The sequence below is a fragment of the Chiroxiphia lanceolata genome, chromosome W (assembly GCF_009829145.1).
Source record: "Chiroxiphia lanceolata isolate bChiLan1 chromosome W, bChiLan1.pri, whole genome shotgun sequence".
NCBI lineage: Eukaryota > Metazoa > Chordata > Aves > Passeriformes > Pipridae > Chiroxiphia > Chiroxiphia lanceolata.
Window position 1 is genome coordinate 5,270,956 of NC_045670.1, and position 16,220 is coordinate 5,287,175.

General features: G+C 38.7%; 1 protein-coding gene across 1 annotated transcript; it reads left to right on the forward strand.

Moving 5' to 3' along the window:
* Positions 1-1,220: 1,220 nt before the first annotated feature.
* LOC116779996 (transmembrane emp24 domain-containing protein 7-like) lies at positions 1,221-5,458 on the forward strand. Its single transcript, XM_032674515.1, has 3 exons — positions 1,221-1,388; positions 2,523-2,768; positions 5,222-5,458. Exons 1-3 carry the CDS (start codon positions 1,221-1,223, stop codon positions 5,456-5,458), a joined length of 651 nt encoding a protein of 216 aa, XP_032530406.1.
* The last annotated feature ends 10,762 nt before the right edge of the window (positions 5,459-16,220 follow it).

Here is a 16,220-nt window from a genome sequence, read left to right on the forward strand (position 1 = left end):
AGTTTAATAAGAATAAAAAAAAAGGAAGAAGAAAACTCCTAAACAACAAATAAACCCAAAAGCAAAATGAGTGATGCCAAAAAAAGCCCCAATTGCTTGCCATCAGCTGACTGATGCCCAGCCAGTACCCAAGTAACTGCAGCTCCAGCAAAACTCCCCCCTCCCCCCCAGTTTATTTACTGGGCATGACATTCTCTGGTATGGAATATCCCTTTGGTCAGTTTGGGTCAGCTGTTCTGGCCATGCTCCCTTCCAGCTTCTTATGCATCTGCTCACTGGCAGAGCATGAGACACTGAAAAGTTCTTGAGTAAGCAACATCCAAAACTTCAGTGTGTTATCAACATTATTCTCATAGTGAATCCAAAACACAGCACTGTACCAGCTACTAAGAAGAAAATTAACTATCCCAGCTGAAACCAGGACAATCTCTCTGAAGCAATTAATGTTAAATGACATATAAAGTTGGAACTCCAACTCTGAAACTCAACCCTGTGTATTCAGTAACTCGAAGATATACAAAGAGATAGCACTTAAGACACTTTTCACTTGCATTTGGAGAAGAGAGTCCACTATTTCAGCTCTAAATCATGCCTCATGGGAATTTGAAAACAATTTAACCCCTGGATAGTTGCACACAATGGACATAGAGCCAAAAGTTTTGCTATATTGAGGAACCTGGACTGTGACTTGCAGGTATGACAGAGAGGAATTAAAATAAAAATTAAATTAGCTACGTAATCTGAGTACCCCTCAGTACAAAGCCGGGATGAGCGGGCCTCGCGTGTGTGCCTATGGTAGCTCTGGTGCCGAGGGGTCATTCCTGTGAATGTGGACACCATCTCGGCTCTCTGGTGTCACGGCCGAGACCGGGCCCAGGGCCCAAGGCGGAGACCGGGCCGTCATGCTCCCTGACAACCGTTGCCAGGCAGCAAACGCGCAACTGCGTGCGAGAGAGGCGGGGAGCAGTCCCTTCCACGCTGAAGGGACCTCTATAAAACAATAGGGACTCACCCGGAAGAGCTTCTATTAAGGGCGGTACTAGGCGCCGTGGTTGCTTCTGAGAGCGCAGCGCTCTTCCTCAGTTAGGTTTCTCTGTTGTGATCGGTTGGCGCCGCAGACATCTTCCGGGTCCTGCGCCTGCTGGCCTCCGACGCGGGGCTTGCTCTCTTTCCACCCGGCTCAAACTCTGTTACTATTAGTTCGCACTGCACGCTGAGTGATGCTGTTACGGGGCTCTGGAACTGCGGGACCGTGGGGGTGGCTGACGCTGCTCCTAGTAGCTTGCGCGGCATGGGCCTCCGAAATCACTTTCGAGCTGCCTGACAACGCCATACAGTGTTTTTACGAGGAGATTGTCCAGGGTACTAAGTGCACTCTCGAGTTTCAGGTACTCCATGCTTCCCTCGGCCCCCGGGGAGTCTCTTGTTATTTCACTTTTGCCGTTAGTATTAGGGGCTTAATACCTATATAAATTGGTGGGCACTCAAACTATGTTATGTAAACGGCTTATGTGAAGTGTTGCTTCTAGTGCTTGGCGCCTCTGAACAAATCGTTATAGCATATGTTTGAATGGATATTTACGTATTTCAAATACAATGTCTATTATTTTAGAAAGCTGTATGCATATAAAAGGGATGTGCCTCTGGATAAAAGTTTCTTCATCCTTCAGGATGCTTTATCTTAAAGGCAAGAAGCTTGGAGTAAGGATTACATTTAACTACTAGCCTGAGAGGTATCAGAATCACATTACAGAATAGTAAGCTATGAATACCTAAACTGCCAGTTGCTCTTGCAGTGGAGATAGAATAGCTAGTGTGATTCTACAGAAGAACGTGTTATGGACCAACAATAATCAAAGACTGACAATGCTCAAGACAATCATATGAAGTTTTGAGTTACTTGTAGATATATTTTGAACATGCTGGTGTTGGAAAGAATTACTGTCATTAATTGTGCAGGAGTAAGGCAGCAGAACCTCCAGAACATTGCTCTGTTGATGTACACATATGAAAATTAGTCAGACTATAATACCTGTTCTACTGAACATATGCCATTCCTACAACATAAAGCAGCTTGACCTAATAGGCTAGTTGGACAGTTTAGGTCATACATAAAAGAGCTGGTTTATTGCATTTTGGTAGTCTCAACTTGCTGAATAAATTGTATGGATGGGCTTGTAGATATATTAAATAACTGTGTCTTTGCCCCATCAAATTTCATCTACTCTAGCCTTTGCTATAGTACCAGTATCTTAAAATGAAGTAACTAAAGCTTCCTTCGTAAACTGTTAGAAAACGTAGTTGACATTACATATCCTCAATTTAAAAGATCTTATTTTGAATCGTTCTGTGAGTCCTTCATAGGATGAGGATTTTTTTTTTCAAACTTGCATTGAAAGATTCTTAAATTAATGCATTTTATTTTAAAACATTTGTCAGATCAAACAATTTGTAATGCTAGCTCAGGGTGCACTAGCTGGATGTCTGTTCTGCTTAAGAGAATTTCTTGGGTTTTTTTTCAGGTGATCACTGGAGGTCATTATGATGTTGACTGTCGGTTGGAAGGTCCTGATGGTGCTGTATTATACAAAGAGATGAAGAAACAATATGATAGCTTCACATTTACTGCATCCAGAAATGGAACATACAAATTCTGCTTTAGCAATGAGTTCTCTACTTTCACACACAAAACTGTGTACTTTGATTTCCAGGTTGGAGAAGATGCACCACTGTTTCCTAGTGAGAACAGAGCAACTGCACTTACTCAGGTAAAATATTGTTGTGCTTGACAGCAACTGTTAGGTGGAGGGAATGTTTTACAAATTCAACTGCATTAGACATCTATATCGCTGTTGAAAATGAATGGGCTGGAGCATCTTTAAAATAAAACCTGTTACTAAAAGTGAACCTTTTCTGAAAATTAGGACTTATAGAATGCAGAGCTGAGGAGGAATTACCAAGTTTTAAAGTGGAAATTAGGGAAAATATACAGCGGCCTAGAGTTTAGGGGAATTTTTTATGCCATGGTTCTATGTGGAAGTGTGGATTTTATTGTGTAAAATATCAGTGGATCAGGGTTTTCAAATTTCCTGAACTTTGGAGAAACTTTGAGAACAATTTGGTTTTATATTAAAATAGTTTAGTCTTTTTTGAGGGAAAGACTTGAATGGTTGATCTCTTATGTAACTGTCACTTTTAAAATTGGAAGAGAATTCTAGCAAAATACACAGATGAACAAAATCAGTCATACTTAACTGTCTTCTAGATATGTCATTTATAAGGCACTTAAGTGGCAAAGCAGTATTCTTGCTCCAGACTTATTTTCCTAATGTTTCTTTCTTTCTTCATAATTTTAGTTTTACACCACTTCTGCCCAAACTAAATCAGCCAACTTCACGAATTCTAATATTCTTACACTATAGTTGTTACGAAACTTTACTTTAAACAACCATTTTAATATGCTGGATGTGACCACTATTCTACTAGTTTGAACTCAATGGTAGAAATGCCACTTGCCAAATATCCATTTTGCTCACTTGAATTTACTCCATGTAAGTCTGCAGTGGCTAAAGACTTGTAATGAGCAGGTGACTTGCTGTGAATTCAGTTAGAATTCTTATCTGCTTCTGATCACCTTTCTCTTCTGCTTTTGATTCTTGATTGTATAGCTCCCTTTCTCCCTGCACTTTCTTTAGTCTCCATTCTCTGCATTCTGTTATATGTTTGGGGGGTTTTGTGTATTAGTGTGGGGGGGTGGGATTGTTGCTTGGTACTTTGGCACCAGTAGAGGATATTGAGAACACAGAACATGCAGATTCTAGATCCAGCATCTTTGCAGGCTATGGGAGAAGTTATAAGAAAAAGTTTTATCACTGGGTTATAGCATACATAGTGCAAATCAGAGCTTTGGGAAAGGGGAAGTTAACTTTCAAAGCAAAACACATCTTTGGTAAGTAGGTTCTCCATTGCAATTTTCTTGAGGCTTGTAGTATGACCAGATTTGGGCAGACTTTCACAGGGACTGTAAAAGGTAAATCCCCAAAACTAGACTTTATTTAAATTTAAGATCCCTGCTGCAGAGTAGGGGAGGGCTCTATAATTTAGCAGTGAAACAAATGGCAGAACTTAATGCATTAAATCTCTTCCTGAATTTTGTTTAGAAGACTATCTTGGACTTTTTTAGACACCTGTCCTGAAAGTCATGAACTTGAAAAGTTGATTTGACACAGATATAACTGACAGTGGTTTTTATTAGGGTGTCAAACACTTGCTTTATAATAGATTATGCCTTTGATCTTCAGGAAATAATGATTTTTAGGGGGATAGCCAGTTGGTTATTTGTTCTAAAACTTAAATATTTTGAAGATATTCATTAATTTCTTGATGGTCAAAAGACAATCATGGGTACTGACTCTTACTTTCAGAAGGTAAACCGAAAATGGAAGAGCTTTATGTGTATCTAGGTATTGGAAAGCCTGTAGTACATATATTGAAAAGGTTTAAAAATTTTCAGGTTAGAAAAGGGAATGTGATTTTTATGAAAGATGACACATTTAGTTGGGCAATTTGGTCTTGAGTGTTTATTATATAAATATGGTAGGGAGCATCCAGGAACACTGAAAGATACGAGTTCTCTTTTATCTAATCACTTTTTACATATGTGACTAATAGAAGGGTCTCCTGCCAAAAGAACATGTTGAAGTCAGCAACCTAGATTTCAGGCTTTTGTGAAACTGAAGTTTGGGTATTATGTGATGAAGAATCACAAACTTGTGAAATCTAAAAGTGTTTTAATATCTACTATGCAAATATTATTGATATAAGAAACTTACTAGCTATCCAGATCTGGAGAAAGATTTCCTGCTTGTTTTACTGGTGTATGTGGAATTAGCAAATGTTGTATCACTGACATATTTCAATACATTGTTTATATTTACTTTTGAACCCAAACATGCATGAATTTTAATATTTAGTTTCTGGCTCTTAGAGTGCATTACTTTGTATTACATCTGCAGTTTTGCACACTTTGGTTCTTAAGTCAGTCACATTCCTGTGTGTAAAACTTGATTGATATGTTAGATTTATAGTATTTCGGTCTGACAGTGGGCTGAGTTAATCTTTCATTTATAAAGCTATGTGAATCCTAATTTTAAATATCAAATCACAGAACAAGCATTAGAAGGATTCTTAACTGAGCATGTGTATTTATTTGCTTCTCTAGATGGAGTCTGCATGTGTTTCAATTCATGAAGCTCTGAAGTCTGTCATTGATTATCAGACTCATTTCCGGTTGAGAGAAGCACAAGGCCGCAGCAGAGCAGAGGATTTAAACACAAGAGTAGCCTATTGGTCAATAGGGGAGGCAATCATTCTTCTTGTAGTTAGTATTGGGCAGGTATTTCTCCTCAAAAACTTCTTCTCAGATAAAAGAACCACAACAACCCGTGTTGCATCATAACTGGTAATGATAATGCTTTAGGTCATTGTGCTATTCACTTGTGAAATTACCAGTCTTCAATTAATTGTAAGTACAAGGAACTATATATATGAAACATCTAAATGTCTACCCCTCCTCATTGATTAAAATTGCAAAACGTACCTCAAAAGTTATGAAAGGGACACCCAATTTGAAATATAGAGTAAACTTAATGTTTTATGATACTTGTATTAAATATCTGGCAATGACCAGCCTCTCTTTGGTTTTGCTGATTTTAATCCAAATTGGGTTTGACTTTACTGATATGATTACCCATCTGTGCTATAATACTTTAAAAGAATACGCCAATCTAGACTCTGATGTGAAAGACAATACTCATGAAAATTTGATTTGACTTTCATTTTTGGGCTGAATGTATTCTGTTATAAACAAGCTAATGTGATGAACTGTAGTTGTGAGATGTATTGCACTGTTCTGATTTGCTGTAACAAAAAAAAATCCAATTATATCCTTTGCTTATCTGTAAAACTGTTGCAAGCTTGATACTACATAATGGTGCAAATTCTCCACCTGCCTGGTAAATCTCTACCTTCAAAACCTGCTAAATTTTATAATTGAGTGTATTTGCTTAAACATACAATTTTCTACGTTAAAATATAATGCATTTCCTTTTTTACAATGTTTTACTAAACAACTTCTAAACTGAGACTATTTAAGAAATGTGCTTTCTCTATTCAAAATTTTTAAATCTCCAAGTTGGTTTTAAAAATGCAATAAAATGGGGAATATTTTAACTTTGTTACTGAAGCTATGCAATCTCTGTACTTGTGCTGCTGCTTGTCACATTTAAGACCAGTTTGTTTTTTATCAAGCACTACAGCACCAGCACCAGTTATATTGCATCCATTAGGCACATGCAAAGGTTTTAATTAAATTGTTTTCCTATTAAGAAGCCAATTTAATACTAATACTGCATTGTGTGAGTGCTGTGTACTTTATTTCCCTGTTTGGTGCACTGATACATTATGACCTTGTGCATGTAATTGCTTCTCTTTTCTGTTAGTGGTCAAAAATGTTTTAAATGTTTTGTGGTATCTTTTTGGTAGATTTGTAGCTGCATTGCTTCCACTGCTCATGTCTTTAGTTCAGGTATTGTAATAAAATCTTGTTTTATTTGGATGTGGAAGATAGTAAACGTATTTACATACAAGTAGCTTTAATTGAGCTGGTCAAAATAAGGATAAACTTGTTCAGATGGTTCTGGAGGAATAAATGAACTTGGACCCATTTTTAAGTGCACACAAACAAAACTAAGATAAAAAAATTGAGTTACTAATTCTAATTAAAAAATACTACACTTAAACTAGTTTTCAGCAAGCAGAGAAAGAATGCTAAATTCTCATTAATTGCCTATATTATTTTCCATGAAAAAAATGACAGGATTTACACGTGCACTTGGACACTGAATAATCGATCTAAGATAACCTAAGATGACTTTAAAATGGTGTGGTAGTTAAAAAAAAAATACTCCTTATCTCTACTGTAAACTGATAAACTACCCTTTCAGAATTGAAAAAAACAACTTTTAAGATTTCAAAAATTAGTTAAAAGGTCACAGGGGTAATAAAAAGCTTAATATTATATTCAGAATAATGTATAATGTCTTACTATCTTGTATTGAACTTGCAGTATTGCAGTTCCATTTTTGAGGTACAAGCTTCCCTGAAATTGTAACAGAATCTCGAAGATCAAAAAACAAAAACTAATGCTCTCTTTTTATGCCTGCACACAATGTTCTTGATTGTACCTATATTCTTTAACCTTATGTTTCAGCAACTGATCTTCAGGGGTTTTTTTTTCATTTCATTACACAAATGGTAATGAAGGGTAATTTATCTGACACTAGCAATTTAGGTGCTAGAGTCAGATAAAAACATGATATAATTTTTATAGTATCCATTATAATCTTCTGATGCCTGAATATCACTTGTTGAGTAGCTTTAATCGCAAAAAAAAGCATGTTTCAAAAATGGAAGTGGTTTCCACTAAGTCAGCTCTGTGTACTGTCAAAATTAGTAAACAATGGGGTAAACAAAGTATTATCTGACTGTCACATACATGTCTCTAATTTTTTTTTAAACATTTGAATTTGTTGAATGGGGCTGTTTAGCTCAATATTATTCCTGCTGAGGTTTAGTGGACTTGAATTTTGCATTGAAATTAGGCATGTGAACTAAACCTCTGGTATAATGCTGTATCATCTGCGGCAATAGTTTAAAAAGGCCTTTAATCTGGGGTTATGAAAAACATGCTACACATTTGAAAATTGTGTATATTTTTTAAAAGAAGTGATTGGATAGGATATAATAAAACACATACAACCACTTCAATATGGTGAAAAAATCACAAAGCATTTATCTTTTTTTCTTTTTTTTTATTATTTTTTTGCTAAAGCTGCATATATGAAAAGAATAGTTCAGTTAGTGGTGTGATATGCAACTAAATTGCCCTGTGTTAAATGAGATACAACTGTTTGAAGTTGTAAAAGGTTTCAACTATTCCTTTTGTGGTTTATGTTTGCATAATTTCTTTTCATGTCCTGAAATGTTAGTTGTTTTAGTTTAAAGGGAGGGGGGGAAGTTTGAATGAGACAAAAAGATCCTGTGAATATTATCGATGGGGAGGCACGAACATAAGCTCACAGACCCTTAGGATTGGCATATGTCAATTTATTATTTAAATCAGTTAACTTTTATACAGTTTAGTTTGCTCAGGGTACATGCTCATAATAAGATGATTGGATAACTCAGTCTGTGCACGCGTCTCATGTCCCCAGTTCATTGGACCTGATGTTCTGTCCACACGATCTGAAATCATCCTTGGCATAGAAACCTCTTTCTAATTAATCTGCTTTTAGGGTTTTACTAAATTTGCAGGTGTTTCATTATCTTCATTATCTGCTTTGAACAATTTTTACTGCATTCCTGCAACATTCTTCATCATACTTATAACATGTTAACAAACACAATTACATATAGTAATACTACTACCATTAACAAACTTAACAACCTATTGATCTCAAAGTTTGTGCTCTTAACTCTGTGCTTAAAGATGATTCTAAATATAGGGTTTATTCTTGAAAGCTTTTATTCAATCTAAAAACACTTCTGCAAATGGAACTCCATTCAACTTAGGGTTATGTGTCTTCTGTTTTTATTTAAGGTGTTTGTGTCCAAAGTTGTTTGTGTATTTGTTCATATATTCACACACATACATACATATGCTTTCATTCATTCACTTTCACACGGTGGCCACCATCAAACAAACTTTCACACAGACATACTTTTGAATTCCACGTCACTGTGCCTTATGAACTAAGAAACCATAATTATTCTCTAGTACCTTATAATGTTAAAGCTTCTTAATTAAACAGATAAAATTAACCAGATAGATAAACTTTCTTTTACCAATACCTAGTGAGCAATCTAAAGGTCATACAATACATTATACTTAAATTCTTACCCTCTATAACTTATATACCTCTTAACTTCTAAAATTATGTGCCTTAAAAGTATTAAAAAATTGTACTTTAATAATATTGAAGAGACTGTTAGCTACAACAACTTCTGGTGTCACAGTCACCTGCAGGAACAACATCAACCTTGTTCTGAAGAACCAGCTTCTTACCAAGGCTTCATCCATCATGCAGATAACCAGAGAACACCTGTGTGCAAAAGACAAACACATGAAACACTTTTGCAGGTCAATAGAGGAGAACTGATATCCTTCTGCCCTCTTTTCTTTGTGCAAAAGTGTGTTAAAAATTCTTGAATTATCAATATCTTTACTTAATACCTTTGTGCTAATAACAAAAAATCTATAACAGTTCTATTTCATAATAGAGTATGCTACGTACTATCTACATACTACTAACAATTCTGATAAAATTATAGGTTAACATGATCAAAAATTCTACTTTCATATTCTCATCTGGGTCAGGATGGGTATTAATTACATGATGCAACCGATAAATTTCCCAAATGGTTCTGTTAGCTCCTGTTGTACTGTAGTAAAAGGTGGAGCTGTCTTATCATCATGTACTGCTTGTATTGCTTTTCTGATTACAACTCACAGCTGTGTTACAAAAGTCGTTTTAGTTGAAAAGTACAGATAGTTAATAAGTACAAAATAAGATACATGGGTAAAAAGAAAAGAATTCCTATAGATCACTTAGGTCTACAGTTAAATGCGATTTGCAAAAGAAAGTATGTATCAATAGTTGCTTTGGGATGTATAATAAAACTCCAGAACTTCAATTGATCTTAACTATAAACAATAGGATTTGTTAAAGCTGAGGAACCATCCAGTGAAAAAATGAAACTACAGGATTGAAAAACTGATAAAAATCATATCTGATTACACTGTAAAAAAAACGTTTTTTCTACAGCCTCAATTACTCTCAGCAACTCTAAAATTTCAATGTCTCATTCAAAATGTGATACATAGCATTTGTGAGTGTAAAATCAAAAGGAATACTGAGCATTCTCTGCTTAAAATCTCTAGAATGCAAATAAGCAATTTTAAATTAAGAAAAAAGTTGCAAGAAAAGGTAATTTCCTGCTTCAAAAAGAACTTTCATTGATTTCAAAAGTTTGGATCCTAGAACCATCAGTCCAGAATCTTATCCAAATGATGATGTCATCAATGCATTTTAAAGCAGCTTTCAATTAGGTTAAATAAAGAAAATAGAAGCCAATAAAGAAAGCTCAGTAAGAGTTTCTATTTCTAGATAAAGTTTGCTTGAAATGCATAAGATGTGATACACAAGACGGAGTTTATAGGTGTTTAGTGAGAGTTTTGTGCTGCTTACTGTGTTACTGTGAACAGTCAGCACAAAGATAATGTAAGAGTGAGTCTATAATTTCTACTCCTTCTCATTGAAAAAGGACATATTTTGCATGTGTCATACTCGGTAACATTTGCTCTGGGTTGCAACAGTATTTGCTTTTCTTATAAAATGTTTCATCTGCCTAAATTCAAAAAATCCTTTTTCAGTTTTCTTAACTCAAATGAGCATACAAATAAGGTAAGCATTCAGGGAACATTTTTTATGTTTAAACTCTCTCAATCAATAGTGCTGTAACTTCTAGGGGTCCAAGAACTTCAAAGTTTTCTCAAATAGTTAAAGATCATTACAAACTAAAAAAATCTAGAATACTGCAGTGCAAGGAACAGTACAGACTCTTACAGACTTCAGTGTTTCTAGTTTATACAAGCATTCTTGCTACTAACTAGAATCTCAGATAAAGTTTAAAGAGCTAAGAGAAAAATAGAAAGAAAAAAAAGATCCTTATTATCGGAGATAATACTTATTCTTAAAATGCTGTAACACAGATGTAATATAACTCGATCTCAACCCATACTGAGTAATCATAGATTTAGCTTCTTTTAGCATCTTCTAATTTAATGTTTAATAGCTTCTATTGTCTCCCGCATCTGTTATAACTGGAAATGCGTTAGGAGTTAACAACTAAACTTTATCATAGCATCTTACAGAATCTCTTTCTATCTGTGCTCCAGACTCTTCTACTCTCGCCAGCCCCTGATCTCCCAAACAGCAGATTTACAGATCTCTCCAGCACGGTTTCACTCCCTCCCCCCACCCTGAAATAGAGTTTGAGGAGGTGGTGGAAGCGACAGAAAAAAAAAAGGCTTGGGGAAACCTACTCCTGTATGGGGATATAGGGAGCTGGCAATGGCAGAGGAGGTGCAGAAAACTCTTGTCGCTTTAACTTCTGTTCTGCCACAGATGTTTGCAAAGCTTTTCTTACAGCTGCACTCGGTTCTTTGAGTCTCTCTGTCTGTTCTCGTAGTTCGATGTCGAACCCAGGAACGGGGGGGCAGACGGCAGCAACGGTAGATAAGCGACACGGGAGTGCGTTGGTTCGTGGCCCCTTCCCCCCTCCCCAAATGGAGTTTCTTCTTACCGAGAGTGTCTCTTGCTGGGTTCGGCGGGTCGGGGTCAGTGTCGCGCAGTGATGATGTCAATCAGGGTGCGACAGTGGTCGGTCAACGTGGGCTATGGCGGAGGCGGGGTCGCGGCAGGCAGCGGCGGTGGGGCTGGCAGGGCGCGGCGCGGGGTTCGCGGTGGCAACAGTCACGTTCGCAGATGGGCAAGCGGCGGCGGCGGCGGCTCCTGGCCAAGGTGGCACCGGGGGGGGCTCCATCAGCTCGGGACTGTTGGCCGGGGCTCGACGCGGGCAGGGGAGCGGCGGGGGGGAGCGGCTCCACGCAGTAGCAGGACGGCGCCGGGCACGGCTTTAGGAGGTGGCGCGGTAACAACTTTAGAAGCAGCAACGGGAAAAGTGGCGGCGGGGGGGGGCGATGGAGAGCTCGCCACGAGGGAAGGCGCAGCTAGCAGTGGCCTCCCTGGTGTCCTGCACTTTGGAATTCTCCAGGGCTAAGGATGAACTGCTGCTGGGACCGCTTGCTGACGGTCGGGCAGAAGCCTGCACTTTGAAACTCACCGGCAACACGGTTGTTGACAGAATGAATAAAAGCTGATGACTCGCTCTCTTTGCTTTCAGTTTCGCTGCTTGCTAATGCAGCATAGGCTAAAGCTGTAACTTGCCTCTCAGTCCTTAGAAATTGTTCTGTTTCAGTCAGCAGCTGCCACAATGTAAAATAGCGAGCTGCTTCGTCAAATCTTTTTGTGATCTTTTCCCCTAACTGTTCCTTTATAGCGTCCCAAATGGATACCTCAAAGGCAGTTTTAACTGTGGGGATTAGTAACCCTTTAAGGGCTTTTTCGTCATGATTAGAATCTCTCTCAGAGAAAATAAAATAAAGGAGCGTTTGCACTACCTCTTCTTCTTTTGAAAGAGCAGACCCCATTCTCCTTTCTTCAGCCGACTCACCTGATCAGGGCAAGATTTCTTTTGGACTGCATGCAGATTTTTTTCTTGTAGCGCCGGGGGACATGCCACCTGTAATGGCTGCTTCTCCCACGTCCTTCTATTCACCTTTCGTCCCTCGGAACTCGACAAAGAGGAAGTCCCTGTTCAGGCGCCAGATATGGATGAGGAGGTTCAGAGACATAGCAACACAATCAACATGATCAAAGCAACGTCCAATTTATTATTTAAATCAGTTAACTTTTATACAGTTTAGTTTGCTCAGGGTACATGCTCACAACAAGATGATTGGATAGCTCAGTTTGTGCACGCATTTCATACTCTCAGTTTATTGGATCTGAGGCTCTGTCCATGCGACCTGAAATCATTCTTGACACAGAAACCTCTTTCTAATTAATCTGCTTTTAGGGGTTTTCTAAATCTGCAGGTGTACTTTTATCTCTAGGTTCTCAAGGTTTTCTTACTATAAACATATTATGTTCTCAAACCTTATAATTAGACACACAGCTAACAAGTATAAACATCACATATTTTCACACAGCCTATAAGTATAAACAATACAGCTTGTCACTTCCATGACAAGCAAGGCCTACAGAGTGCAGGAAAAATTGTTCAGAGAAATCTCTCAGTTCCAGAGACAGAATAAGGAGTGGATAACATTCCAGTTAGAAAAGCTGGGACCAGTTCATCACTGTGTGGGTGTAACCCAAACTGTGTATTCTACACCCTCCATGTCATTTCCCAGAAACTGTTAACAATAGACCATTTGCAGCAGCTGCCCTGGGGGAGGTACTGGGCATTCCTGCCTGAACCTGAGGGTATATAATCTTGGGGTCTTGAGACTTCTGGTGCCATTCATCAGATCCAGAGGAGGACCAGAACCTCGACTGGACTGCAACCACCACCCTCGACCACACTGTGACCACCACTTTCAACCAGACTGCGATCACTACCCTCAACCAGACTGCAAGAGCACTCTCAACCAGACTGCGATCACCGCTCTCAACCGAACTGGGACCAGCACACGCACCAACAGGTTTTCCCTCTCCTTTTACTCTGGACTCAGGGGGACCACATGGGGCTCAGCTCGGGGACCAATGAACACCACTCTGTTCGTGCCCCAGGGTGCTGGGTTATACATCTGGATTTTGTGGGTTAAACCAATTGTTTGTCCATATAATTGTATTTATGGTATTATTTTTATTAAATTGTAGCTCTGACTTATAATCTCTTTGGAGTTGGGTTCATTTCTCCTGCCGGTTTACCTTTAAACCAGCACAATGGTCAAATCCTATTTGCCATAAGATCAACCTCATAATACTGTTGTGATATTTCCCTTGTTTATGTTACATAAACGAGACTGAAAGCGATTTCTTTGATTTTTACAATTAGTGTTTGTTTTTTACAGTGTTTTTTGGACACTACAGAGAATAATGTTGCACCTGTTACCACTTAAAGGCAGATAAGGAATGTTACAACCTGTGTTGTTCTAACTAGAGACAATAATAATTCATCTTACCTACCTCTTAGGTTAGTTTGGGTCATCTGCTCAGTTGTGTCCCCTCCCAGTCTATTGCGCACTCCCAATCTATTTATTGGGGGGGCAGAGTGAGAAACAGAGATACTGTGCAAACATTGTTCAGCAACAGCTATAACATTAGTGTGTTATCAGTACCGTTTTGATCGCTGTGGCAGTTTGAGCCACATTAGAAGAAATCTAAAATCCAATTTTTAGGCTTTCCCCCACCCCTTCCCACAATTTATCCTAACACTGGAGAGAAACTTTCAGGCCAGAGGCTTCTGGAGGGGAAGGGGGAAGTATATACATTTATTTACACAAATAAATACTATACAAACTAAAGGCAACTCTCTCTATATATATTATATTACATTTCTATCAATCAGTCCTTTCAAGCCCCTCCTTTTAACTTTAGTCCAGGAACAGCTTTTCAAGGCTGATATGTAACACAGTCTGCCGTGGGAGTGTTCTGGGCTCCTGAACACTCCCCCCTCACCAAGTTCCAGCAGTTGTTGTTGAAGTCTTTCCTCACGAAGTCCAAGAAGATAGCTTTGAGTCCTTGCTCTTCTGCTGCTGGTGATTTCTCCCTCTCGGTGTTTCACCTCGGTTCGTAGGCTGCTGCAGTGTAGCTTATCAAGCGTCTACATTCTGGAATCTTAATTCCTCCACATCAGTTCTCAGCTGCCCCCGGTCAGCTTCGGCAGGCAATTCCTGAGCTCTTGGCTAGCCTCCAATTTCGCCTGGGATTCTTCTCCCGAGCACCGACCTGATTTATCAGCCCGTCCACTTGGCTCTGTTCAAGTGCTGAGCCTTAAAATCCACCCCCCACAAGCCTAAATGCAGTGGGGGGGAAAAAGCCCCCTAACCTTGGCCACAGGCAGCTCGGTTCAGTTATGCACTGTCCCAAGCGTCCCGCAGCTGCAGGGGGGGGGAAAGAAGGTCTAGCCTCCTCCCTCTTACCTCAGGTGCTGTGAAATTCTTCTTTCACAGCACACACTCCAAATGCTGACTCTAGCCAAAGGCTGAGTTGGGGGGTCGCAGGGCTCCCCTCTCCCCCCCCGGAGGGGAAGAGAGGGAGCCCAACCACCCCCTGGCCTTGTCCACCAACACACAGCAGACACTAACAGCAAAACAACCAAGACAGAACTTGCCAACAGCTTCCGGTGCTATGATATATGATTTTGAGCAGAAGCTAACAACATGAGTGGTGATTGGTTCTCCAGGGAACACTGCCCTGGCACCCAATCACCTCTGAGCCCCTCCAGCCTCTCAGGGGGGCCAATTTCAAACCATTTCTAAACCACAGCACCATATGATCCACTATGAAGAAAATTAACTCTGTCCTAGTCAGGCCCTGTACAGGATTAAAATCCATTTGTTGAAAATTTTCTTCATGTTGTCTAAAAGCAACATAGGACAGTGGACACGCCAAAGAAAAAGAAGTAGGTTACAAACTTACATTTTTTTTTGGTGATGTGAACAAAGTCCAGAAAAAAATTAATTATAGAAAGAACTTGAATGGCCTTCAGTTCTTTCCTGGTCAGAATACTTTTCCTGATTGTTTCCTCAGCATGTCAGTCACTAGAGTGTTTAGGAAATAATGCTTTCAAAACAGTGGTATTTCTCACTCTTATCAACTAAGTTAGAACAGCTTATTGTTTTAATCAGATACATCCTATTGACATGGTTCAGTGTGAACTTCTGTTATTCACTTAAGTATATATTAATAAACAAAAAATGTAGTAAGTAGTGTATATTTCCTCTATTTGAGAACATTCCATTGGATAAATTATTTTTAAAAACCTCAGCTCATATTGTTATCTGTTCACAAGGAAAAAGAACAAAACAAATTTATCAGAGAATCCACATGCTACTTTAGCTATTGTTTGTATGTACATCTGTAGCATTTATATGGCAAGAAAACAACAAATAATTTTAAAACAGTTTATTAGTTGCAATTATGCAGTTGTACTTCTCAATAAGTAGAAAATCTCATTTTAAGAAGGTAATATGTAAAACGGTAATTTTCAGATTACATTTTACCCTGATGGGATGCATACACAAGTGCTAAGCCTGATATTGCTAGGCCACTCTTGATTATCTTTGATCATGACCACTGGGTGAAGTACCTGAAGACTGGAGGAAAGCAATGCTCTTCAACATCTTCATAAATTACTTTGATTCAGGACTGGAAGGGATACTGTTACGACCCGCCCCAGGAAAAGAAGGGGGAGGGGGTAACCCAGGTTTTATCAATAATTCCTTTGGGGTGGATTAAAGCGAAGCGACACTAAATAATTGGTGTCTGAAAACATATATTGACAAGATTTATTTTAACAATTCCGCATCA